General features: G+C 47.2%; 2 protein-coding genes across 2 annotated transcripts; both read right to left on the reverse strand.

Annotated features, from left to right (window-relative positions):
- Positions 1 to 6487: 6487 nt before the first annotated feature.
- Positions 6488 to 15128, reverse strand: LOC143173297 (butyrophilin-like protein 2; the record flags this gene model as incomplete). Its single annotated transcript, XM_076363498.1, has 6 exons — positions 15062 to 15128; positions 10793 to 11134; positions 9155 to 9418; positions 8242 to 8502; positions 6658 to 6711; positions 6488 to 6548 (listed from the first exon to the last, which is right to left on the reverse strand). Coding segments are annotated over exons 1-6 (1049 nt in total), but the record flags the coding sequence as incomplete, so codon positions are not given.
- Positions 15129 to 17173: 2045 nt separating this feature from the next.
- Positions 17174 to 27206, reverse strand: LOC143173298 (butyrophilin subfamily 2 member A1-like). The gene is made up of 10 exons (XM_076363499.1): positions 27134 to 27206; positions 24814 to 25164; positions 23305 to 23589; positions 22499 to 22597; positions 22073 to 22099; positions 20885 to 20911; positions 18682 to 18708; positions 18421 to 18441; positions 18208 to 18234; positions 17174 to 17712 (listed from the first exon to the last, which is right to left on the reverse strand). Exons 1-10 carry the CDS (start codon positions 27204 to 27206, stop codon positions 17174 to 17176), a joined length of 1476 nt encoding a protein of 491 aa, XP_076219614.1.
- Between the last annotated feature and the right edge of the window lie 646 nt (positions 27207 to 27852).

Here is a 27852-nt window from a genome sequence, read left to right on the forward strand (position 1 = left end):
TCAACAACAGGGTCCCCCCAGTCACGAGAACATCCCACCAGCCCTGCCAAATGCACGCTGGGCCACGACAGCAGCCAAGGACCCCAGGAATAGGACCACCCTGGCACTGTCAAGTCTCCACTACCGAGCTTGCACCGTGGGCAGGCAAGGACACTAAACCCCAAACATCCACACTTACCAATCTGCCTCTGAAGGGTTGCTGAAAGGCAAAGACACCATAAATAGTACCTCCACAACAGCTATTGGGAGACCCCCCACAAAAAGGAAGAGTCAAAAGGCAGCCCACAACTGGCCCTGGGGCACTGCCTTGGCAAAGCCCAAGCCAGGGAGCGCCAGCTGCCACGTTGAGCCTTGGGCACTGGCAGGGTCTCTCGACGTGGCACTCGGGGAGCAGTTGGCATGGCTGGAGCGTCCCTCCTCACCTGCCCCAAGGCTTCTATCCCAGCGGGGAAGGCATTTGGGCAAGTAGAAAGACTCACCGCTCCTTGCACGCAGTTCCTCTGCCGAGTCACCGCGGTCACAGGAGAAGAAGACGACATCAAGTCAGGGCAAGACCCACAAGGTCCTTGCAAGCCAGTCCACTCTGGGACTGTCCACCCCCGGGGAAGGATGAAAAAATCCTCTGGCGTGGTGGATGGCTCACGCCCCTTGGAGCTACTCATCACTTGGCTCTGACTGGGATTGTTGCCACCAGCCACAAACACCCACGTCCCTACCAGAACCCAGGGCTGGTGAGGGACCTAGGCTCTCCACCCCATCAGCCACACCATGGCCTTCCCTCAGCATGTCCTTCCCTCATGCTCCTGCCTGCACCAAAGGCTCCACCAGCCTGGACACCACAAGCCACCCGCCATGGCAACCCCAAGTCTCACTTGTTGCAAGGGCCATGGCTGCCACTAGAGGTCCTTTCCCCGGGGACATTTGGTGGAAGGAAGCAGAGGGAAAGCAGGGAGAGATTGCCTCCCACCCAGCTGTCTCTCAGCATTCCTGACACCAGTCACGCTCACACTGCAGGCTCTCCTAGCTATCTCATGGAGTCGGGGTGACTTGCCCTCCGCTGTCCCACCCTGGCACCGCATCCCACGATTCACTTGCACAGATGGCCCCCAGGGCGTCAGCAACACTCACCAATTTCCTTCTTCTGGTTTTCTGTGACAAAAGAAGGGGAAGAACGAACACCTTGCTTAGCACCCTGACTCAAGGAAAACAGGGGGAAAACCATTCGCCGGGGGACCATGGGACTGGCAGTAGCAGCAAAGCACTCGTGTCTCGTAGCACCATTGCCATTGGGATCTGCAAGGAGGTCTTGCCCCGTGAGTCCTCAACCAGGAACAAGGGAGGACAGGGGCACAGCACATCCCTCTTTCAGAGAGCACGCGTACTGGCCTCCCGGCACTCTTTGGAGACAGACCCAGCCCACGCTCCCTGCCTGGCTGCACCACTCCCACTGTGGCCACTCTTGGCATAGCATGGGAAGTCTTCAACCAGGCAGACTTGACCTCCACGAACACCTGCCCCCAGCCAGGGTTCCCTTGGGCACTGAGCCATAGCAGCAGCGCACTGCTTGTACTCACCCTTCTCTGCATCACGTGCTGGCCTATGTTGCGACTGGAGCTCCTCTGCAAATGAGGGGTAGGGAGAAGGGGGAGCGATCAGGGGTGCCCAGGCAGGAGCTGCTGCCAGCAGTGCGGACGGGGGCTCCCTCGGCTCTTGGAACAGCAACATGCAGCCCCCATGCTTGTTGAGACCCAGTGCCCTCCCACCCGCTCACCACGCCTCACGTCAATGGCCCTGTCTGGCACAGACACCCTGCAGGGCTGCTGCCTCCACTGACATCACAGCCACATGTCCTCAACGGCATGTCAGGTGCTGAGGGGCACAGCATCTCCACTCGACCAGCAGCCGGCAAGCCAGAAGCTGGAGTACCCCCACCACAACCTCCCTGCCCCTTCTTTCTGGCTCACACAGGCAATTCAGCCTGGCAGTTTCCTACTTCCCAGGGGACAGTGTTCCCTTTCCCTGGGGATGGATTCTCTCTCTTGGGCCACCACTTCTCCCCTTGACTCAGCGGCAAGGACACAGAGCCTTTGCAACGGAGCCCAGTCAACAACAGGGTCCCCCCAGTCACGAGAACATCCCACCAGCCCTGCCAAATGCACGCTGGGCCACGACAGCAGCCAAGGACCCCAGGAATAGGACCACCCTGGCACTGTCAAGTCTCCACTACCGAGCTTGCACCGTGGGCAGGCAAGGACACTAAACCCCAAACATCCACACTTACCAATCTGCCTCTGAAGGGTTGCTGAAAGGCAAAGACACCATAAATAGTACCTCCACAACAGCTATTGGGAGACCCCCCACAAAAAGGAAGAGTCAAAAGGCAGCCCACAACTGGCCCTGGGGCACTGCCTTGGCAAAGCCCAAGCCAGGGAGCGCCAGCTGCCACGTTGAGCCTTGGGCACTGGCAGGGTCTCTCGACGTGGCACTCGGGGAGCAGTTGGCATGGCTGGAGCGTCCCTCCTCACCTGCCCCAAGGCTTCTATCCCAGCGGGGAAGGCATTTGGGCAAGTAGAAAGACTCACCGCTCCTTGCACGCAGTTCCTCTGCCGAGTCACCGCGGTCACAGGAGAAGAAGACGACATCAAGTCAGGGCAAGACCCACAAGGTCCTTGCAAGCCAGTCCACTCTGGGACTGTCCACCCCCGGGGAAGGATGAAAAAATCCTCTGGCGTGGTGGATGGCTCACGCCCCTTGGAGCTACTCATCACTTGGCTCTGACTGGGATTGTTGCCACCAGCCACAAACACCCACGTCCCTACCAGAACCCAGGGCTGGTGAGGGACCTAGGCTCTCCACCCCATCAGCCACACCATGGCCTTCCCTCAGCATGTCCTTCCCTCATGCTCCTGCCTGCACCAAAGGCTCCACCAGCCTGGACACCACAAGCCACCCGCCATGGCAACCCCAAGTCTCACTTGTTGCAAGGGCCATGGCTGCCACTAGAGGTCCTTTCCCCGGGGACATTTGGTGGAAGGAAGCAGAGGGAAAGCAGGGAGAGATTGCCTCCCACCCAGCTGTCTCTCAGCATTCCTGACACCAGTCACGCTCACACTGCAGGCTCTCCTAGCTATCTCATGGAGTCGGGGTGACTTGCCCTCCGCTGTCCCACCCTGGCACCGCATCCCACGATTCACTTGCACAGATGGCCCCCAGGGCGTCAGCAACACTCACCAATTTCCTTCTTCTGGTTTTCTGTGACAAAAGAAGGGGAAGAACGAACACCTTGCTTAGCACCCTGACTCAAGGAAAACAGGGGGAAAACCATTCGCCGGGGGACCATGGGACTGGCAGTAGCAGCAAAGCACTCGTGTCTCGTAGCACCATTGCCATTGGGATCTGCAAGGAGGTCTTGCCCCGTGAGTCCTCAACCAGGAACAAGGGAGGACAGGGGCACAGCACATCCCTCTTTCAGAGAGCACGCGTACTGGCCTCCCGGCACTCTTTGGAGACAGACCCAGCCCACGCTCCCTGCCTGGCTGCACCACTCCCACTGTGGCCACTCTTGGCATAGCATGGGAAGTCTTCAGCCAGGCAGACTTGACCTCCACGAACACCTGCCCCCAGCCAGGGTTCCCTTGGGCACTGAGCCATAGCAGCAGCGCACTGCTTGTACTCACCCTTCTCTGCATCACGTGCTGGCCTATGTTGCGACTGGAGCTCCTCTGCAAATGAGGGGTAGGGAGAAGGGGGAGCGATCAGGGGTGCCCAGGCAGGAGCTGCTGCCAGCAGTGCGGACGGGGGCTCCCTCGGCTCTTGGAACAGCAACATGCAGCCCCCATGCTTGTTGAGACCCAGTGCCCTCCCACCCGCTCACCACGCCTCACGTCAATGGCCCTGTCTGGCACAGACACCCTGCAGGGCTGCTGCCTCCACTGACATCACAGCCACATGTCCTCAACGGCATGTCAGGTGCTGAGGGGCACAGCATCTCCACTCGACCAGCAGCCGGCAAGCCAGAAGCTGGAGTACCCCCACCACAACCTCCCTGCCCCTTCTTTCTGGCTCACACAGGCAATTCAGCCTGGCAGTTTCCTACTTCCCAGGGGACAGTGTTCCCTTTCCCTGGGGATGGATTCTCTCTCTTGGGCCACCACTTCTCCCCTTGACTCAGCGGCAAGGACACAGAGCCTTTGCAACGGAGCCCAGTCAACAACAGGGTCCCCCCAGTCACGAGAACATCCCACCAGCCCTGCCAAATGCACGCTGGGCCACGACAGCAGCCAAGGACCCCAGGAATAGGACCACCCTGGCACTGTCAAGTCTCCACTACCGAGCTTGCACCGTGGGCAGGCAAGGACACTAAACCCCAAACATCCACACTTACCAATCTGCCTCTGAAGGGTTGCTGAAAGGCAAAGACACCATAAATAGTACCTCCACAACAGCTATTGGGAGACCCCCCACAAAAAGGAAGAGTCAAAAGGCAGCCCACAACTGGCCCTGGGGCACTGCCTTGGCAAAGCCCAAGCCAGGGAGCGCCAGCTGCCACGTTGAGCCTTGGGCACTGGCAGGGTCTCTCGACGTGGCACTCGGGGAGCAGTTGGCATGGCTGGAGCGTCCCTCCTCACCTGCCCCAAGGCTTCTATCCCAGCGGGGAAGGCATTTGGGCAAGTAGAAAGACTCACCGCTCCTTGCACGCAGTTCCTCTGCCGAGTCACCGCGGTCACAGGAGAAGAAGAAGACATCAAGTCAGGGCAAGACCCACAAGGTCCTTGCAAGCCAGTCCACTCTGGGACTGTCCACCCCCGGGGAAGGATGAAAAAATCCTCTGGCGTGGTGGATGGCTCACGCCCCTTGGAGCTACTCATCACTTGGCTCTGACTGGGATTGTTGCCACCAGCCACAAACACCCACGTCCCTACCAGAACCCAGGGCTGGTGAGGGACCTAGGCTCTCCACCCCATCAGCCACACCATGGCCTTCCCTCAGCATGTCCTTCCCTCATGCTCCTGCCTGCACCAAAGGCTCCACCAGCCTGGACACCACAAGCCACCCGCCATGGCAACCCCAAGTCTCACTTGTTGCAAGGGCCATGGCTGCCACTAGAGGTCCTTTCCCCGGGGACATTTGGTAGAAGGAAGCAGAGGGAAAGCAGGGAGAGATTGCCTCCCACCCAGCTGTCTCTCAGCATTCCTGACACCAGTCACGCTCACACTGCAGGCTCTCCTAGCTATCTCATGGAGTCGGGGTGACTTGCCCTCCGCTGTCCCACCCTGGCACCGCATCCCACGATTCACTTGCACAGATGGCCCCCAGGGCGTCAGCAACACTCACCAATTTCCTTCTTCTGGTTTTCTGTGACAAAAGAAGGGGAAGAACGAACACCTTGCTTAGCACCCTGACTCAAGGAAAACAGGGGGAAAACCATTCGCCGGGGGACCATGGGACTGGCAGTAGCAGCAAAGCACTCGTGTCTCGTAGCACCATTGCCATTGGGATCTGCAAGGAGGTCTTGCCCCGTGAGTCCTCAACCAGGAACAAGGGAGGACAGGGGCACAGCACATCCCTCTTTCAGAGAGCACGCGTACTGGCCTCCCGGCACTCTTTGGAGACAGACCCAGCCCACGCTCCCTGCCTGGCTGCACCACTCCCACTGTGGCCACTCTTGGCATAGCATGGGAAGTCTTCAACCAGGCAGACTTGACCTCCACGAACACCTGCCCCCAGCCAGGGTTCCCTTGGGCACTGAGCCATAGCAGCAGCGCACTGCTTGTACTCACCCTTCTCTGCATCACGTGCTGGCCTATGTTGCGACTGGAGCTCCTCTGCAAATGAGGGGTAGGGAGAAGGGGGAGCGATCAGGGGTGCCCAGGCAGGAGCTGCTGCCAGCAGTGCGGACGGGGGCTCCCTCGGCTCTTGGAACAGCAACATGCAGCCCCCATGCTTGTTGAGACCCAGTGCCCTCCCACCCGCTCACCACGCCTCACGTCAATGGCCCTGTCTGGCACAGACACCCTGCAGGGCTGCTGCCTCCACTGACATCACAGCCACATGTCCTCAACGGCATGTCAGGTGCTGAGGGGCACAGCATCTCCACTCGACCAGCAGCCGGCAAGCCAGAAGCTGGAGTACCCCCACCACAACCTCCCTGCCCCTTCTTTCTGGCTCACACAGGCAATTCAGCCTGGCAGTTTCCTACTTCCCAGGGGACAGTGTTCCCTTTCCCTGGGGATGGATTCTCTCTCTTGGGCCACCACTTCTCCCCTTGACTCAGCGGCAAGGACACAGAGCCTTTGCAACGGAGCCCAGTCAACAACAGGGTCCCCCCAGTCACGAGAACATCCCACCAGCCCTGCCAAATGCACGCTGGGCCACGACAGCAGCCAAGGACCCCAGGAATAGGACCACCCTGGCACTGTCAAGTCTCCACTACCGAGCTTGCACCGTGGGCAGGCAAGGACACTAAACCCCAAACATCCACACTTACCAATCTGCCTCTGAAGGGTTGCTGAAAGGCAAAGACACCATAAATAGTACCTCCACAACAGCTATTGGGAGACCCCCCACAAAAAGGAAGAGTCAAAAGGCAGCCCACAACTGGCCCTGGGGATGGTTCTTTGCTGCCAATGTGAACTGGGCAAATGGGAAGTAATTTACCTTGTACAATAATGAGGAGAAGGAAGTAGGTAATCCAGGAGAAGTTACTTGTTTCTGAAAAATGGGCAAAAAGCAATAAAAAAAAAGACAGCAATTTTCTTGCAGTATAGCACTCACATACACAGAGTGGCCGTGGGGGTCACATAATCTGCACTATTTGGACATGGTTGGCAGAAGAACACTTTCATCTGGAAATATGATGAGCAACACAAATAGGCTTAACGAAAGATGCAATGAGACACTGATAGTTGCATTTTCAATTCACTGCCTCGTGTCCAAGAATTTTCTACACACACACTCAAAATGAGATTTGATATAAACTGGGAAGTATGATTTTTTTTTTCCTTGGGAAGTTTTTTATTATTTTTAGTCTTTGCAATTGGTCTCTATTGTTATTCAAGAGGCCACTATCTCTGAAGTGAGCAATATTGTTCTAAGTGATACCATGAAAATACTTTAGCTTAAGACAAGTTGGCCTTTGAAGCTTTGACTGAGAAGACATTTTGGAGGAAACCTCAGCCTTACCCTTGCTGCTCAACACCACCTTCAGGCAGAATAACCCTCTAGTAGCCTAATGCCAAAGTCTTTCCTTACTGGTACAAATCTCAGCAGTTGATAGTCTGAAGATCTGCCAGAAAAACTTCTCTGCCAGCATCAAAAAATAGAGGTCCATGCTGGGAAACAGGTTAGTGTGCACTTAGCTCAGGAGCCCACTGTCTCCCTGGCTTTCAGCCACAGTCCTGATAATGGGATGCTGGGACAACTTCTTCAAAGTATCGAGCAATAGGCTCCTCGTAGGCAAAATCTCATTCCCTAACTATTGTACCCATTAGTCTTTATAGTATGAAATTTTATCAACTTTCTTTAGATATATGTAGTTTACACTGTATACTGAATAGCCATGCTTAAGTAAGCATGGCTGAAGGAGCCCAGCGCATTGCAAGGAGGAGGACAGCCCCACCTGGAGATACGGACCTTTGTTTCTCAGAATCTTAAAGCCATCCGTGAAGGATAAAGGATACCCCTGGACTACCGACATAACGCCAGCATCCCAGCCCCTCTAACATCCCTGTGAAACCCTCCCATTGTCTGGTGTCATAGATAAGTAACTGTAGCAAGACCAACTCCAGGGACATCTAGACCAATAGAGAAGCAGATGGATGATGACACCATGGAATTATCATTGCTGTGCAAACAGTAGTATGTGTGTGTTAAGTAGTGATTAGTCAAATCATGTGGTAACTGAATGCTTGAAAGGTGTAAGAAGCATGCGTAAAACCACATTCGGCTTTCCCAGTTTGGCTGGGACACCTCATGCACATGACTAAAAGAACTACTTTTGCAATTCTATACTTTGCGTCCTAGCCTCTCTCCTCAGTTGGCACGGGCCAGTTGCGAATTTTCATGACACTCCCAAACGGATTCAACTGTTGAGTGTTGTGGGAAACTAAGTGAAATAATTCACAGCATTAGGCCCAGCCTTCTCATTAGTGCAGGGTGATGCAGTATCTGAGTGAAAAGAGAGTAGCTTCGCTCGCTCAGAGAATGCCAAAGTACATGATATAAGTCTTAATTGCTGCATACCTGACTGTTGAGCAATCTGTGGACTGTGTTCCCTATCAGTGGTCACAAAAGAAGGTGGCGATTGTCCACAGGGTATCTCAATGGAGCTTTCTATTGCAAAAATATTGTCCATCTCCTGTAGAATGCTTGTCTGGGCCAGTGAAGATAGATCTTCTCCTTGGTGATTAACCCACATCACTCTGGGCTTTTCATAGGAACCTCTTATTCTGCCCTTGTATGTACAAGTGCTTGACTGTGGCACAATAATTTCATTCATGGAACCTGTAACAGAGGCAATTTAACACCACCGCATCTGGCACAACACGGAAATACCAAGTACGCCATGAAAGAGATCTCGCAGAACACCAGCACTTTTGTTGTTGTTTCATCTCTAATCAAAACCATCTGGCTTTTGAGCATTTCATTTTTAATAATTCCACACTTGAAAGAGTCATATGAACTTTCTGTGTGTAAGAGTGAAACTGCTGAAATAAATGAAAAGAGACAGGACTGTGTACAAGAAGCTCTTCCCAAACCGTAAGCGATACAGCCTGTCGCTTCAGGTGGGAAGGTAAAAAACAGAAGTGATGCTAAAAAGATAACAATACTCAGGTTCAGACTGTTAAAAACAAAGGAAAGCTATGAGCCCCTTAAGTTATGGCTGAACTCGGCCCAAAGAGGCAGAGCAGTGAGAAGATCACTCCCAGCACTTTCCTGGGTCATTGTTTCATGGTGTTCCCCTGAAGACGCCACAAGGCCAACCCAAACCTCCATCGCCCAACAGCAAGGATTTCTCCTGAAGGGTGAGATTCTGCAGGATGCTTGAGGGCTTCAGGGAAGGTGCTGAGACCTGTCCAATTTCACCTCTTCTAGCAATAATGGAGGGATCCGATTCCCTCAACAAAGCAGATGCAGGTGTAAAAATGTGACCTACCTGACCGGCTTATCTTGGATTTGATGAGTTTGACTACACACACCACATCTACATTATTACAAGGCACTGTGATGATGCTTTGCACCGTGAAATGGTCTCTCTCACTCCAGGTTACATTGGTCTTGGCCTCCACATTTACTGTGTCTCCTCCATAGTTCATCCAAATGACTTCAGGCTTTGGGTACCATTGTTTTGACTTACACGTGTAGCGACACATACTCTCCTCTTGCAGATCCCTGTCCAAAGTTGGCTTATACCCAATCGCTGTAACAGTTAGTGCAACGAGGATGAAACAAAGTTAGAGTTACTGCAAAACAACAACAACAACAACAACAAAATAAACCAACAAAATACAGAAAGCCTCAGTACGTTGCTCTGAAAATTCATAGCTCATAAAAAGAACCACGCCTGGTCAGATCAAAAGGGCCATTTACCTGGACTCCAACAATGGTGAGCACTAGGGCATCTTGCCACAGGGATATAGTGAACCCCGGTCAGCCTGCATGATCAAAGATTAGGAAGAGCATCTGGGAGTTTGCAAAATAGATGAGCACTCTCCACGTGACTGAGGGGGGTATGATACAGGTCCATAAAAAAGGAACGGTGTGGAGAGGAAGAAGAGCAAGGAATTGTTCCCTGTCTTGTCCAACTCCAAAACAGGAGGCATCAAGTCAGCCTAGCACATGGTAGGTTCAAAAGAAAAGAAATGAAAAGGGCCTTCAAACATGCCATTGGTCTGCGGAATAGACTGATGCCAGATTTGTGGATACTAGATGTTTCCATGCACTCAAACGAAGCTCCAGCGTGTGACTTGTCCAACAGGTCAGATCTGATAAGGTGTTTTGGGGAAGTGCTTTCAGGTTTGCATTTGGGACAGGTCTTCTGAGACGGGGGATTTCTAATAAGGAGGGAAACGGGGCCTTTACCATATCATTATGTGCACTGCACATCAGTGAATACCCTCCCAAATAGCTCTGAGTAATTGTTTTTTCATTTTGAAAAGCAACACAGCCCCAACTGGAGAGGCTGAACATTCATAATCCCAGAAGAGAAAACAATTATAGGTTGTTTATATAGGGATATTCAGCACCTACATAGGGATTTATATAGGGATATTCAGCATCTTAATGCAGTTTCCCATTGCACTATTTTCCCACATGATAAGCCACATGCCCTGTCCCCCTCAGTGCCCAGCTTTTAGATATTCAGGGTTGAAGCAAGACTTTCTGGCTACTTCCTGTGTCTTTGCTTATTTCCTCATTTCTCCAAGTAACCGTTAAGCGTGATGGAGTCCTGCTTTCCTGGAGACGGCTAAACACCTGCCCACCAATGGGAAGTAGTGAATGAATTCCTCATTTTGCTTTGATTGCGTGCACAGCTTTTGCTTTACCTGTTAAACTGTCTTTATCTCAACCCACAGGTTTTCGTACTTCTACCCTTCCAATTCTCTCCTCCATCCCACCGGGGCAGGGAGTGAACAAGCAGCTGTGTGATGCTTAGCTGCCTACTGGGGTTTAACCACAACAAGGTCTCAGAGCTGTCCAGCAAGGAATAGGCAGAGCCATAGAGTCATGATGGGAACTGAACTCTGCGTGGTCGTAGAGGGTCGCATTTCACAGTGAAAATCTCCCTGCTTACCTGTAACATGAAGGTGAGTCGTAGCCTCCTGTGTGACAACACTGCTGTTTACAGCACAAACGTATGCCCCCTCGTCGGCCACTTGCACTTGCCGGATAACCAGAAGAAATGCTCTTCTCTGCCAGCGTCCTGCAGTCCTCCACTGTTCTTCATCCTGGCGCTGCTCCACCACCCCACCCAGGCTGGAGGAAGACCACAGTGGAGCATCCCTCCCCTTTTCCTTTTTGTACCAAAGCACGCTCATGTTAGATGGGACACTGTCTGTCAGCTGGCAGGACAGAGTCACTTGCTCTCCAACAAGGACAACCGAAGGTTCGATGCTGATGGTGATAGGCACTTCACCTGCAGGGAAGAGGTAGGAGCAAATGCATTGGTTTACCTCGCGAGTGTAATCTTTCCATAGAGGGAAGAAAGCCACATGTGTTAGCTGAATCCAAACCAGAAAGCTGAGCTCTAGGTTAAAGTCTCATAGTCCCTTACAATAGTGAGGACAGGGTCTTGAGTCATTGCTACCACCTCCTCCAGGCACAGACATGCTTTACAGTTACCAAATTTCCTGGTTTTATATAAGTCAGTTGTGTTACATACTCCTGCAGCATACTCATGGGTATTGTGGGCAGCAGTTTATTCAGGAAGACAATAGGTACGCTGGCGCGAGGACTGCAAACCAAAGCTCACTGAGGTAGGAGCAAGTTACCATGCATGAGGTGCAAGGATCTGCGCAATGTTCTGCACACTCGGCAAATTTACAACCTGCAAAGCGATCTGCACAGGCTCTTGTTCTCCACAGGCACTGGCTTTGTGACAATCACTACACCTACACCGCCTCCCTGAAATAGCTGACACCCCACAGCAGGACTGGGGTGTCTCACATCATCAAGATGGCTGATGTTATCCCAAACTTGGACTCGGAGGTGTCAGACACCACATAGGATCTACAGTGCCTTTGTTCCTTTAGGGACTATGAACTGAAGTGCAGGCGTGATATCGTAGGATAACTGGCTAGCTGGATACAGTAGGGAGTTTCTTACCTGTAAGCCACTTTCCAGTTAAAACCCATGTTGCAAGAGCAAAGATCAGGGCTAGTACGAGCTTCTTTTTTGAGCACTTATTCCATAAATCCTCCAAAAATGTCATGTGGGTCAAGTCAAATTCCTTCTATTCCCAAGGGAAATGGATGATGCACTGTGAAAATGAGAAAGGATTCCCGAGAGGAATGAAACAGAAGGGAATGAATCTTGCTAAAGACAGAAACGCAAAGGCAGCACCTGGGTGTGCCTGCTGTGTTCCAATCCTGTGGGACCGCGTCATGTTGGTGGGGTCAACCACAGCTCCTGGCTCCTTTCTCTGAGGGAAATCTGCCCGTTCCTGTTCCCTGACAGTCCCTATTCTTGGGCTCAGGAACATCTGACTTCAAACTGATTTGGATGGCAGGCCAGAAGTCCAGGATGCCCACTGCCAGCCCTGTATGCATATTACTAGGCTCTCATGCAATGGATGGGCTGCATCACCTGCTCTTGTTGGATGTGCCTAGGAAACTGGACTGTGCTTCATACTTCCCTGCCTACTTTGATTCTGCAGCAGTGTGTCACTTGGTGCAGGAGGCTCCAGGTAGGAACACTATCCTGGACGAGGATGTGACAGAGAAGCACAGAAAATCCTGCTTTTGCCTCGTTACAGACGAGCAGGTGTGGTCCTCATGCATAAATGAGAGACAATGGGAGCAACTGCCTGGTCTGGTTCTCCCATAGTCTCTTTGGAAACTTTTCCAGGGTCCCATCTCAGAAGGCTTGAGAAAAGCAATGTATTCCACAAAGGTGCAACACTGCAGCTCCTCTGTGCCCAGTCAGCTGTGACTTTACTCCCACCAGCCACTCTCTTCTGTCTTTCACAGTTCCTCACACAGCCTGACTAAATCAATCAGCACACCCCATTCCCTATCTCTATGGCTGCGTTATCTTGCACCTGCAATCTATCTTAACTCCCCACAAACTTGTACTCTTGTCCTCTCTTAACAGAAAACGTTGGTGAACTGCTGAAGGGCAGAAAAAGAGTTGTTCAGTAGGGCAATAAAACTGGAGGAACTGTTAGTGCTGTAAGGAAGCACCGGGGAAGTACACCGTGACTTGCAAGGAGCCAGCATTTACTCTAGCTGCACAGAGTATAAGAGGGAGGCAATGCAAGCACAGTGCAGGAAAACACCACACATCATACTAATCACCTGAAAGGCACGTTAGAGGACAATAAGGCATCCCCAGGGAAGCCCCCTCCCTTTGCTTTACTGAACCCCAGAGTCATGCTAAGCTGCTTGGCCTAAAAGCTCAGCTACGTATAAAAATGCACAATTACCCACATTCTGAGTACCAATTGGCATTTACAACATCTTTTCATAATAGTCTGTTTGAAGGACAGAGAATTAACATCTACGTCTCAACCATTCAACATTGTGAATGAATGAAAACAGCAAAACGTGTATCTGGCTGCCACTGTTACGTATATGTTTGCGGTCGTCTTCCACAACCCTTAATTCCCTGCTATGCTAAATATTTCTACCTGTATTACAAAGATCATTTCAATAGATATTACCATTCCAAAGCAGAGGATGTTACATTTTCAATCAACCTCATTGGAAGAGCATTATATATCAACAAAGTATTAGTCCAATGAGATAAAGTAATTACAACTACAGTACAAATCTCAGAACAGCGCCTGATTAACTAACACAAATACTGAGAGGTTTAGTTATTAAAATACTCCTTCCTGAATAACACTAAGATATCCTCCACTGTATTCCTTCTCACTCATTAATCCTCAGATGTCACTTGTGAAGTAGTAAATAGAATATACCTGCCCCAAAAGACATCTAGAATATCCTTTTGTTATTTTCATTGTGCGTCCCTTCTGGCATTAAAAAAGTCTTGTGCTCTTACCTGTTGGAAGGAGCGTCTTGGCTAGAGGTTTTAAAAAATACAGGAAGGAACAAGATGACTCAAGTTACCACTGAAGTAGGAGGAGCAATTCTGCACTGATGGGATAACGATAAGAAATGCCTTTCACCTGTTGGTGAAAAATAAAATCAAGAAGTCTCATAGAAGATGATAGGTAAATATAGGAGACCTATTTTCTGGGTATACTGGGTATCTGTAGCCAGGTTTTGGTAGCAGGGGGGCTGCAGGGGTGGCCTCTGTAGGAAAAAGTGAGGGGCTGCCCCCCCTGTTGGACACAGCTGATACAAGCCAGCTGCAAAATGGACCCACCCCAGAGCAAAGCTGAGACAATCAGTGAAGCTGGTGGCACCTCTGAGAAGACATGTTTATAATGGGGCAAAATGCAGCACAACAGTAAGGAAAAAATGTGAGAGAAACAACCCTGCTGACACCAAGGTCAGAGAAGAAAGAGGGAGAGGAGGTGCTCCAGGTGCTAGAGCAGAAATTCACCTGCAGCCTGTGGAGAGGACCACAGTGGAGCAGGTGCCCACACTGCAGCCCCAGGAGGTCCCTATACTGCAGCAGGTGGGTATTCCCTGAGGGAAACTGCAGCCCGTGGAGAGCCCATGTGGGAGCAGGTTTACCCTGAAGGCCTGCAGCCCCACAGAGAGCCCACACTGGAGCAGGGGAAAAGTGTGAGGAGAAAGGTCTGGCAGAGAGGAACTGTTATGGACTGACCACGATGCTGCTTTCTCCATCCCCCTGTGCCACTCACAGGTGGGGGGAGGTAGAAGAGTCAGGAGTAAGGGAGTGAAGTTGAGCCTGGCAAAAAGGAGCTTGGGGGAAAGGTGTTGTAGATCTTTGTCTCTGTTTCTCACTAGCCAAACCTATTCTAAGTAGCAGTAAACTAAATTAATTTTCCCCAAGTTGAGTCTGTTTTTCTCATGATGGCATCAGACTTGACCATCTGGAGAAAGACTCCGAAGGGATGAAAAAGACCAGGAGGCAGGTTCTTCCATGGGTTTTGAGACTCCTTTGACTAGCAATTGTATAAAGACCCATGCATGGAGGGAGGCATCCCGTTACTGTTTTCCATGAGCCTGCTCCATGCCATCCACCCAGATCAAAGAGCTTGTGGGGTATAAGAGTTTTGCTACACACTACAGGCTGTAGCCTTTGCTCATCATCAGATGCCTGGTCTTCCCAATCATGCAAAAGTTTGCCTACATCCTGCCATCACGCTGGTAACGACATGGTATGCCATAGATTAAACCCACTCTGTATTCTCTAAGCTCCTTTCACTGTTTAAATCTGTTCATCACACTTCTGTTCTTGGACCAACCTTTTGCCTGCGGCACCCTGTTCAGGAAGGGAACCTGTTGATTGGACACCTGAATCCCATTGGGCATGCTCCTTGCTGCCCCACTGGAAAATCAGAATGCATTGGGCAAGGGTGATAACCTTAAGGTGACCAACTCAGCTGGAGATTTCTACTGGACAGACACTTACACTGAATAAAGCCTCAGTTGAGGGCACCTAAACAGAAGGATCTCCGTATCACTCTACATTCTGAACAGTATCCCTTCATGTATGTAACAACCCCTTTTGGTCTTCTGAAAAGTTCATAACCATCCTGCTGTGTCGCTCCTTCCTCCTCACACTTCTCTCCTGCTCCAGCATGGGTAGTCTCCATGGGCTACAGTCCTTCAGGACCCATCTGCTCTAGCAGGGGTCCTCCGTGGGCTGCAGTTCCTGTCAGGAGAACATACTCCAGGGTGGGCTCTCCACAAGCTGCACTCCTTCAGGATCAACCTGCTCCAGTGTGGGCTCTCCATGGACCACAGCTCCTTCAGGGAATAGCCACCTGCTCCAGTGTGGGCTCTCCATGGGCTGTGCTGTGAATACCTGCTCCAGCGTGATGTCTCCACAGACTGCAGGGAAATACCTGCTCCATCACGGATTCTTCCAAAATTTCCATGGGCTGCAGGGGAGTCTCTGCTCTGGAGCCCAGAACCCTCTTCTTACAGGGGCCACCTCTGCAGCCTCCCTGCCTCCAGCTACCAAAACTTTGCCATGTAAACCCAATACGATTTCTAACTAGAATTTGACCATTTTGACACAAGCAGCTCTGAATGTTTTTCACAACAAATAGTTCAGAGACTGAAGAGAAGTTTTACTCTCCCCTCAGCCTGTTAAAGTTTAACCAAGGCGGGTGTGAAAACATGAAATAAAATGCAAAGAAAGTGCAGATGGTATGAAGATCAGTTTACGTACAATTTATTATAGAGGTTTTGTGCAACATTTTCATGTTCGGTGAGACCTTTCAGGCATTTAGTCACATGTTTTTTCTCCCTTCTCCATGACAGATTTTTTCCACAGACACTTAACTTAGCTCCTTTCGAGTCATCGGGTCTCTAAATTAGCTGGAGTTGATATGGGAAACGTATGAAACTCAAAGTAAAGCAGTGCAGGTTTCTTTTAGAACCAGCTTTGAGTGTTACTTCTGCCAGGACTTACTGGCAGCAAAAAGGGTCAGGTTCAAATTCAAGGTGGATGGCAATCCAACAAAACCCTTTGGTTTAACCTCCACTCGGAAAGTTATATTACACTGTCAGGTGCTCGGAGAAGAGAACGCACTCTTGGCAAACGGTGTTTAAATGTAAAGAGAAACACAGAAATCTAACAGCTTAGAGGGGGGAGCCATAACTCCTTTTTTAACTGTAGCAGTAACAACTGATAATCTTTCCCTGGGGAGGCAGCTACTGGACCGGGGCATTGCTGTCTCCATCCAGCTGTCATAAATGCCCAAGTTTGCATGGATGAGCAATAAAAAACACATTGAAATGAGGGGAAAAAAAAATCCTTGTCACCCAACAACGTTCTAATTAAAGAGACAACAGAGAATATATCTAGGCCTCTACAAGGGCAGAAGACTAAATTCCCTAATAATCATAATTATTTGAATGGATTAACTAAACAGTCAAATGCTTCTGATGTTCCTTTTTTACTTCACGCATTGATTTTCTCCATACCCGTTCTGCTTAGATCATTCAGAAAGAACAATTAAGGAAGTTTTCTCTTTGTCCTGGACTTACTTACAATAGCGCGTTATTTCTGTGATGGTTTATACACATCTTGGAATTCACCCACAGCTTTGAGAATATTCTCCACCAAGAAGCCATCATTAGAGGCTTTCTCTGTTCTCTCAGTTGAGAACAAATAATATTGAAGAGTTCTTTTGCTTCAAAGTGCTTTTTTTTCCTAGTTTGAGACACTGTAATTTTCTCTCATTACTTCTCCCTTTTTTTCAGGTTTTCCTGTTTTGTTCCCCGGTCCTACCCTCTTTATTTTATAACTACTGATGTCCTAAGCCATTCTAGTCTCTCCTCCTCTCAGCCCTGACCTCTTGGCAGAGAACTTTGAATCTACAACCCATTTGATTCAACATTTCCTTTTACAGTGTCTCCAAAGGGACAGGGGTTAAGACCGGGCGGATAAGAGGTGTAAGTGCCCCTTCCCTTTTGGATAGAAATGGGTAAAACATTTCTGCAGGTTCCTTTCCAAGCCTTAGAGGCATTCTCACCATGATGAACTTCACCTCTGCTTCATAAAAGTTCAGTTGCCCTTCCTCCAAGTCCAGGAGCACACCGATCACTGAATAACTGATGTTCTGCTTCTCAATCCCGCGGTCTCCTTTGCTAGAGAAAATCTCTCCCTGGGACCTGTGCAGAGCCCAGCAGTCCTCCCCAGGAAGGGTCCCTTCCTCCTCCTGTCTCCCTTTCTCCCTCACCACCCCCAGCACCCAGTCCTGCTGCTGGCCCACCTCCACCTCCCAGTAGTGTTTCCCAGCTGCAAAGCCTTCCTTCCCCACCAGGACAGGGACCGTGGAGGGAGCGTTTGGGCCAGCAGGTTCAGACGCGTTGCTCTCCACACCTGGAGCCCCTGGCACCTGGAGCTCCAGGACTCGGCAGTCAGGATTCACAGTAATGGGAACTGGAGGGGAAAACGAGAATCATCCGATGAGCAGAGTGGCTCAGGGACCTCTCTCCGCACGGGGCTACGGGTTGAAGCGTTCAAGGGTCTGAGCGGTCCTGGCGAGATTCAACAAAGAATTTGAACATTCCCCAGAACAGGGCATGCAGTCACTGATGAACCGACAGGCACCTTGGAGCTGTCACAGCCATGTCCTCTCTCGGGGCGCAAGTCCACACGCTTTACAATAAATCTCTCTTTCTCTTTTCCATACGGCCATCTGTCCTCCCCAGACTTGTGTCCGCACCCCACCCCAGACTTTGACACCTTTCCGCAGCTCCTTTTCTCGGTCTTCCCAGCAGCCACATCCCAGCCTCATTGTCCTGTTAACCAAGCCAGGCACATTGCTGTGACGCCGGCTCAGTTGGTATCTCTCTGACATCATGGCAGTGTCATTTCAGGGTCACTTGGACATACGGCCACTGCATTTTCACACCCTTCCTCCTGCCAGCTTACCTGCATGGCTCCGGGCTTCCCAGAAATCTACAGAAAGAAAATGGACATTACTGTATTATGTTTTTATAGAGCAGTTAGAGCCTTCTCAGACTGAAATACTGAGAAGTCTACTAGTGTGCAATTCCCATCATCACTGTGATTCTGCATCAGTGATGACCTTCCTCTTCTTAACCCACCAATACGTCTAATTACTAGTATTTTTAAATCACTTACCCAGCTCTGCGTTCAGTCGACCTGAAAGGGAAAGATATTCCAGTCACTAACATTTGTTAGTGACTTTTTTTATTCCATTTTTTCAAAATAGGACAACACCCAAGCATGGAATAGGAGACTATTCCTCTCCATAGGTTGCTATTTCACTGTATTACTTGGCTTCAAATCTAGGGATAACATAGACATCTTAACATGAAGCCTTGTCTTATTGTTTCTAAACTTGACAAGAATGTCAGATTCACATAAAATGTGTTTTCTTACCAAAGCGTTTTTTGAGTTTGGACTTTGCTGAAAAGGAATAGCATAAATGAGTGATGTAAAACCTCAAGGCAAAAATGAAAACACATTTGTGAGAAAGACATTAGAATTACATCCCCAGTTGTTCCTTATGGGAACAATAATCTCCCACTTATGTGGGAGATTTCTGTCATTAAATTTGCAGGATAAAAGCAGTTACAGTTTTTTCTTAGTAACGTGAGAAGAGGGGAAGGAGAGAACGAGAAAGCTAAGCTGAGAGTTTGGGTTCTGTGAAATTTGCAGTTGTGTCCGGGTGAAACGTGGTGCTTAGGGACATGGTTTAGTGGTGGGCTTGGTAGTGTTAGGTTAACGGTTGGGCTCGATGCTCTTAAGAGTCTTTTCCAACCCAAATGATTCTATGAAACCACAAGGGAGAGAAAAAACTTAATGCAGAGCCCTGAGAGATGTAAGTGGACCGTCATCAGGGTCTAGGGCACAATGCATCCTCCACGTGTAGGTGGAGAAGTAAATGTCATTGGCTTCTTTGCCGTGTAATCACCTCTAATAACATTTCTGAGAAGTCATTTTAAATAAAAGTAAACTAATTAAACAGAGTAGCTTATTGTCACTGAGGCCGGACAGCATCCATTCTCAATGAATATTTTAGGAAAATGAGATTTACCTGCTCGATTTTTGGTTTTCTCTCCTTCTGAAAAGTTCAGCACATAGAATAAAAGAAATAATTTTAACAGAGGACTTGTTGGATAGAAATTGGAAGTCAAAAGTTACTTAGTGGACTTTCGTACTGCATTCCATAAAGCCTTAAGCTTGTGTCATTTCTGTGGGAAACACATCCTTCCAGCACACTTTCTACTAGATTGTTTTACAGCTAAGCATACCTACAAAAATTCTACACTACTTAAAGCCTTTCTTTTCTGAAAAAGAAAAAAAAAAAAAAAAGTAAATATTGCAGACTGTGCCTGGAGTTTTCCACATGAAAATGATTTGATTCGGCTGAGCCTTGCATTTCATTTTAAATGCTTAACCACATTAAACAGTGCCATCAAACCCAGTAATCAGATCAGAACAAACAAACCAACCAACCCAGAAAAACCCCAAAGTGGACATAACTTTAGCACAAAAGCCATTAAGCACAATGAACAAGAAAAGCATCTTACCTAACATTGACTTCAGCTGGTTTTTTTCTAGAAAAGACAGTACAGAGATATCGGTGTAAGCTCTTTGATAGAGTGGCTTAATGCACTCAGCAATACCGATACACGAACCGCATCACCATGTCACAAGTGCAGCCTTGGATTACATGGTCAACTGCTTTGAGCTAAGTCCATGTAAATCCAATTCAACAATTTAACCCGTGGATGTATCACATTATTTCAACTTTATTATATTTAGATAACTCATTAAGTTATTAATTAAAAACTCATTAAGCAGGTGGGAACAAGACTTATTTGTACAGCTGGTAGAGGTCTTCTTGCAAAGCCTGTTTAGATCATGTCTTAACTGACCACATTTAAGAGGGATATCCAGATGCATAGGCACCTAGTGCAGTCAGTTTAACCTCAAAACCAGGACACGTGGGGTACCCCAAGTGGCATGTAGGTGTCTCTCTAAAAGATCTCTGGTCTCCTACAGACGCTCTGTTAGTTCACATTGTATCTGTCAGATACAATCAAAGATCAATGAGGTATCTGCTTCCTTCCAGGATGGCAGCTAGGAGATAAGTGGGATGACCAAGGACATCATAAATGATCCAAGGCACCTGTAAGTACACAAGTGGATTGAGCCTTAGCATCCAAGTTCCCGGTGGAGATCCATAAATAAAGTTCACAGGGTTTACAGGGCCACTCAGCTGACTAAAGGTAGTTCTGAATAATCTTGAAAAAGGCAGAAGAGTGGTCACCAGGAAGAGAAGGAGTGCTAGAAGCTTGCTAAGGCTTTCCATCCAACAGCAGAGATCTGGGTTGAGTTTTCAAAAAGGTCACTGCTGGCTCATGTTACTTTCTTGTAGACATTGGCAGTCTTCACTAGAGAATAGACCTCATGTGGGATATGATGTCTGGTTGTCACTCTTTCCTTAATATTGAAAAGGGCTGCCGCTCCTGCAATTACTGCATTGATAATCAACATTTGAATAGTGTTTCCCTGAATTTACATCTTTGAGATCTCGCAACATCTTAGCATCATTTGAAATGCAAAGGACTTTTACCTTCTTCCATTTCCATCTTCACTTTTACTGAAAAATAAAGAGAACGAATCATAAAGTTAGTTATTTTTGTAAACTTCCCTTGTCATACAGCAACATACGCTATGTACAAAGAGAAATAAGTGGGGTTAAAACTTTAATTTAATGTAACCTAATAAACTTCCCAAGGCTTCTTGTTAGTCCAAAGAATTGTTATTTTTTCATACCGAGACATGCCTCATTTCTAATGGAGTTCACAAAAAATGAGGTAGCATTCTGAGACACCCAGTCCTTCCTAGGCGAGTCTTGTCCCAACGATAGCCTAACTGAGGTTCAGAGACCAGGAATAAATCCCTTCTGGCCCTGTGGACATGTGTATCCTCAACTGCCAAACCTGGTCAGGGAACAGAACCAGATGTGCCTCAGGGAATAAAATTATTCATGCAATTCATTTGTTAGAACAATCCCTGCTACAGTTATGGCATGGGTCAATTAGTACTGTCTCAAACAGTAAGCAGGCGTTGTCTAGGTGACAACATGAGCTGAGGGCTGTTGCCAGTAGATGGTTTGACTGTGGGTACTCTGTCCTGGTGAGCAGGAATGTTCAGCACAATCCACATGAGCTGTGCCATGCTCCCCCACACCATGGCAGTGGGCTTGGCCTAGATGATCTTTAAAGGTCCCTTCCAACCCAAACCATTCCGTGGCTCTATGCCAAATGGTCCATTTTATTTTCAAGTACAGACATAGGTGGTGAGTACCAAACAGATGTACTCAAAGAGTAAGTTGCTTTCAGAGTCTTGAGGTGGCCTTGGGTTGGATCCTTGAATTGCTCTTGACTGTTTGGTTAATTCATTTAGTTCTTCCTCTTCTGAAGAATCTGAGGAATGCCTCTGATCAATTAATTACCTCTTGAACAATTGCAAACAAAGCTTGAATGTGTATGACATGGTAGAGTATGTCAGTAAGCATATAGTAATGACTAGAGCTTAATGAAAGAAGAAAACAGACTCTGTTTATAAAGCACAAATGAAAAAACCTCATATGTATAACTCATACAGGAACTTATTACATTGTGCGGTGCAAAAATAAAATAAAAAACTACAAAACATTTGGATGCAACTAGAACTGCTAATTAGTTCTGTAATTTAATATAAACCTTCCAGCTTACAAATTGTCATAATCTTCACGTTCATCTTCCTCATTACTTACCTGAGCTAACGGTTTTCTTGTGATTACCTGGTTAAAAAAAGAGCAAAAAACCCTTTTTTGCATGGTTTTGTAGAGTAATACTGACAGAAATCAGTTCTCTGACTTGTCATTTAAACTCTAGTGTCATTAGCAACACTCTGGAGTTATCTTCCCAATGATTATAGAAAGGAAACTACACACGTAGTTTAGCTCACAGAGCTCCTCTTGTCAGACCTAAAGCCGCCTGAGGTAAGGACGTGCAATTTGCATTACTCCTTGTTCAGACCGTGTACTTTCCCACCCCTTTTTGTTCCATTTCCTGAATTCGATCATTAAACAATCACTGGTGATTTTGCTTGTGAGCTTTTGTTACAGTCATGGATTTCAATATGAACTGTTGTGATAGTTCTATACGTTGACTGAGATAACATACAAAGAAATACTTACTTCTCAGCTTGGAAAATACAGTGGAAATTAGGACCATGCTAAGACATAAAATTACCAGGAAGATAATCAGCCATTTTGAAATGGAGGGAAGGAAAATATCTGTAAAAATGACCAAAAGGAGTTATATTCTATTAATGATTATACATAAAGACAATTACAACTTAGGATGCTAGGACTACCTGATGCTTGTCTATACACACAGCAAACAGAGATGTGTGAAGTTCTACAGAGTACGGGGGGGCATGACATCCACACCGCGATTACACAGTAACGCACATATTAAAAAGAGGGAAGATAAAAACATAGACTAAAAACATTTGTGAGATGTTGAAATTACCACTTTAACCCTTGTGACCGTAGCTATTGTTTTCAGCTATGCTCTGTGAAACCCACCAGCGCACATCTTATTAAATGGCCTGGTAACCTGTTTCTGAATAATGAAAGCCTTTAGAGTGTTCGGCCATCGCTAAGGAAGTATGTCATTTTTGTATGCGCATGCAGTTGTATTCTTAATCCATTTTAATGCAGCTCCAACAAGTTGACTGCCTTAAATTTGAAGAAGGGAACACAGAAAGTCTTGATACTGCCTGACCCCTTTTTAAAAGGAGAAACTGATTCACTGTCAAAGGCTGTGCAGTCAACAAGAAATAAAGGTGGAAGAAGTCTGCAGCTCTCATGAACTTTTTTCCAGCACTGATTCTGGGAATACATCTTCAGGCCAGCTCATGACATAAAAAAGGGACCCATGCCATTTAGACAGTCTGCCTTTTTAATCTTACAGGCAGGTGACTACAGAGCTCACCCACCTGCGATCAGGACTCGAGACTCGCTCGTCGTATTTAGCAGATTGTTGACTATCCTGCAGGAGACTTCCATGTCAGAGCCCGGTTTTAGGTTCATGGAAGTTATGACACTGTATAGGCCTGCAGGCATCATTGTCATCTTTGTGGTCGATAGTTCCTTCCGGACCTGTCCTTGGCCATCCAACCAAATCACCTCAGGTTTAGGAAACCATCCAGCTGTATGGCAGGTGAGGCCAATGCCCTGCTTTGCGTGACTCCTCAGGAAAATGGAAGGCACACCACCTTCAGCTAAGAAAAGCATATGTATTCTCCATTTCAACCAGTACTGAGAACGGGAAATTGTCTGGTTTATCTTGAATTCAACACTTCTTTTTATATATATTTGTATGGAAGTACATAGAAAGACTTTTCTGAATTTAAACTGTGACGGACTGGGGCCCTGAAGTTTCTTAATGGTCAGCAATTCAGAGTCTATCAGACTGAGAATAAGGAACAATTTAATGGAGATGACAGCAAACAGAGCTAGCTGGGGATGGCTGTTCTGGAATGAAGTTGCCAGTGGAATTTCCCAGAATTTTGCAAAAAAAGAAAAAAAACAATCCATATAATTATGGATTACAGGAAGCCTATGAACAACTAGTGCAATCTGTCCACGAAAACAGAATGTATGAGTGTCTCAGGCTAATCATTTCAAGTAAAACTGTTATTGACATGGTACAGGTCTCGTCTACAGTTCAAAAAAAATGTATTGTTTATAATCAGGATCTCAGAAGACTAAATTACAGTGTTACTTACATGTTAAACCTTTGCTTCACCTGGAGGTTTAAAGCTAAGAGGACATCTTCAGAAGAATCTGGCTGCAATATGAGATGCCACAATACCTATCTAGTGGCAATTGGTTCCTGTGTAGCAGGGAAAGCACAGAGGAACACATGTCCACTTCCAAGCCAACCACATTAACTGAAGCTACCCATGAAGATGGTATCTATTAACGTGCTGAAATAGGAATAGGAACAATGAAGGCCTACCCACTGCTTTGTTCTCCTGCTGTGGGCAAGCAGCAAGGTAAGCAGTGAGGTATTGGGATGGGACCAATTGATTATGCTGACCATAGAGAAGCTCTGGACAATCAGCTCAGTAACGGTTGATTGCACGGTAGGAATCTAAATTTAACTTCACATTGATCAGCTGCATAATTGCAGGGTTCCCTGAACTTTCTGACTGGGCTTTCATTCAGTATGAAGGGAAATTGTACTCTCAAGTCACATGCAGCTGCATGTCTTCAGGTACCTAAATAAAAGTATCTCAAACTAGAACTAAAACTTACCTCAAATATCGGTTATGGCCATTAACTTAGAGAAAACTAACTCAAGTCAAACACATCCCCCCATGAAGACTTTTTATGCATCAAATCATATTAAATTTATATTATAATTCCCTGGGTCAGTGATGGATATACATGTTTCTGTTTAGCTCCGTCTTTGAATAAAAAGGGAGAGAATTGCCACTGACCTGCCACTTGCAGTTCAATCAACACATCGTGGTATGTGTCATTGAAGGAGACCACACAAGTGTATGATCCTTTGTCAGAGCTCCTGACTTTCTTCAAGTGCAGAGACATGTTGCCAGCTCTAAATTCACTGCGGAAGAATTCTGTTCTGCCTTGATATCTCTCATCTTGTTTCTCCTTTTTATTCTTTCCATCATATCTGCTCACAGTTATTTTTTGAGACTGTTCATGAAATATCCACTGGACAGAGAATACCTCAGGAATGTTATGTGCTACCACGTGGCAGGGCAGAATGACCCCTTCTCCAATGACTCCAATGACGGAACTAGTAGGAGGAGAGCTAATAAATTGACCTGTGTAAACATCAAATGGCAGTTGTTTCTGTTTGTCCATATCACATTTTTTGTGGCACTACATCAGGCAACCAATAGAACCAATATCACTGTCAATAGGAGAGGAATCCAGAAGAAAACTGGAAAATAGCATGGCAGATTACTTACAGGAGTAATGTTCACATTACGTGAGGCTCATGGAGTTTATCCTTCAGCATTTTGAAAACTAAGTTAAGCAAGTTTGTGGCCATTAAGTAATGGCTGTTGAGAAGTCATGGAAAATGGGTGAGCACTGAGAAGTCTGCAAAAGGTAAAATACGGGATGTAGGATCTATCTAACAAAAATGTAAAGGTGGGATTCAATTGCCCAAATGCTGGTACCTAGTATCATTTGAAATGTCGTAGGATACGCAAGACATCCCTGTGGTGCTGGCAGATGTGGCATATGACCTGCAGCAGATCTGCACTCATGTGAAGGAGAAGCTGGAGAACAGACCAGAATACAGCAGTGCCTAGAAGGACACTAGACGTTTACACGTTGGCACTTGAATCACATGTACAATGATTTGGTCATCTACATTTGAGCTAGATGTCCTAGGTTCCCTTTGCAACGAATGGGGAGAAACAGGCAGCTTCAGAGATCAGCCTTTGTTAAAGGGTCAATGGCTCTCTGTTCCAGATCTTTTCTTTGAATGGTGAACTCTAGGGTTACTGTAGTGAAGTTAGATGTGCAGTTTTCATATTTCTAAAGACACAGGAGATGAATCCCACCCACAACATGTATCTTTGAAAGGGAGAAAAAGGGAACACCAGGACATCTTATAGCAGTCATTCTCATTTCAGTTCCAAAGAGGACACCAGAAAGGAAAAAAGCCTCTTGGAAATAACCAAATAGATGGCAACCAACGTGGATGTGCAAAGAAGTCGTATCACAGCAACTTGACTTTGTTCTTTGGCAAGATAAAAATCTACCATGAAACGTCAAGGAAATATTTAATATTAAATATAATGGTACTTCATATGCTGTACGGGATTGCATCTGATCGAGCCGCAAGGGCCCCAGTCCATGCTGGTCTTCTGTCGCATCTGCCAGCTCCATTTGACAGGAAATCTCAGATACGCTAAAGCATTTACAATGGCACCAGGTGTCTGTGGTTCGGCACCTGAATAACTCAGAAGGAGTGGGGTTAAGGTCCAGAACTGGGAACCTAAAAACAGATGCCCAGGCTTCCTAGTCATCAAGAGGACTAAAAGCAAAACTTCCATCTTTGAATAAACTGAGAGAGAGACTTGCCGCTGACCTGGCACTTCCAGTTCAATCATTGACTCGACTGCATTCCTACTATAGTCAATGGAGATCTAGCCAATAGTCTGTTCAGTTCATTCTACAGTAGGCAGTGAGTCTGTTCGTTGGGTCGGATAGAGTTCCTTGAACATCCATCTTTGATGCCCTGAGGTACTCTAGGCACAGGATTGGCAAATGTGACACAGGCTACATGGTAGGTCTGTTCTATTTTGGAAAATCTAGAAGCAAGAAGACCCTACAGCATCTAAAATACCAGTAGACGCCAATGCACGAGCAACTGAATCTTTATCCTAGATGCTGAGCTTGCATGAAGACGTCTGCTTCTAGGAAGCTAAGCGTAGGCAGCTAAACCTGTGAGCCAAACCCAAAACCTTGGGCACAATTCAGTTGGCTACACCCAGCTGTCTAGTGCTGGGTTACCCTAGAGCTTCCCAGCTGACCTCCATTCACCAGTCTAGAGGGTTATAAGCCTCCTGCAGCCCTATGACATCTTCCAGCCTACGCAGATGTCTCAAGTACCTTAACACACGTCAGACTGCACCAGGGTCTTATTTGGTGTTTTATGTCACCCAAGTTAAAAGGAAGAAAGGTGTGTACTCATTATTTTTGGCTTTTACATTTCTGTGAACCTAGGCACAAATAAGCTGTTTCATTAAAATATATTCAAAATGGAACTACCTTTACCTGTAATCAGGCATGATCTGCACTGAAAAGTCAGTATGTGAATAGCTGTCAGCCACCAAAAGGGGGAACCCATCAATATCCAGGCTTCCTAATCATCCACAGGACCAAAAGCAAAGCTTCCAGGTGAAATTCCTGTGTGACTCCTTCAGCCTCTTCACATGTTCAATGCAAAATAACAGGCGCAATTGCAGAGATAAAATAAAAGGGAAAAATACGAATGACCTTACAGATAATGGGTTTGATGCTGTCAAAGGCAAAGAGGATTGCAGGACATCTTTTCTTTCCTCATCTTAACAAATTTAACTACCTAAATGGCGCAAAAGAAATATACTCTTTGCCGCCTTTATTCAGCTGTATTTACCTTTGTCTTCCAGAAACCCTTTATTACATTCTTTGGCAATTTTTTCCTTTCAGTGAGGAGTTTAAAGCATTTCACCTAGTCTTTTGATGTTAGCAGACTACTCTTTTTTTCCCTTTTCCTTTCTTCTAGTAAAAAAACCCCAAACCACCTCATGGGGCAATGTTACTATAGCGCTCTCCCTGTTGACGTACATCAGCATTTTAAAGAGAAACTTGTGATTTAACAAATGGGACTCTCTCCAAATTCCTCCCAAGACATTTGCTTTCAACTCACTGCTGAACTAATCCATACTCACAGCATACTCACAGTAAAGATACGTAACGCAAACTGACTAGTGAGCTGAAAGGGCACAACACAA

Source organism: Aptenodytes patagonicus, unplaced genomic scaffold (genome assembly GCF_965638725.1).
Source record: "Aptenodytes patagonicus unplaced genomic scaffold, bAptPat1.pri.cur scaffold_50, whole genome shotgun sequence".
Lineage (NCBI taxonomy): Eukaryota > Metazoa > Chordata > Aves > Sphenisciformes > Spheniscidae > Aptenodytes > Aptenodytes patagonicus.

What these genes read in the sequence shown, in the direction of transcription:
- LOC143173298 (XM_076363499.1), bottom strand. Translation starts at nt 27,206, where the DNA reads ATGGGTTCCCCCTTTTGGTGGCTGACAGCTATTCACATACTGACTTTT. An exon ending in GAAGATGGAAATGGAAGAAG is followed by an intron (nt 18,709 to 20,884) that starts GTAAAAGTCCTT and finishes ATTCCTTTTCAG; the next exon opens with CAAAGTCCAAACTCAAAAAA. An exon ending in GGAAGCCCGGAGCCATGCAG is followed by an intron (nt 17,713 to 18,207) that starts GTAAGCTGGCAG and finishes TTTCCCCTCCAG; the next exon opens with TTCCCATTACTGTGAATCCT.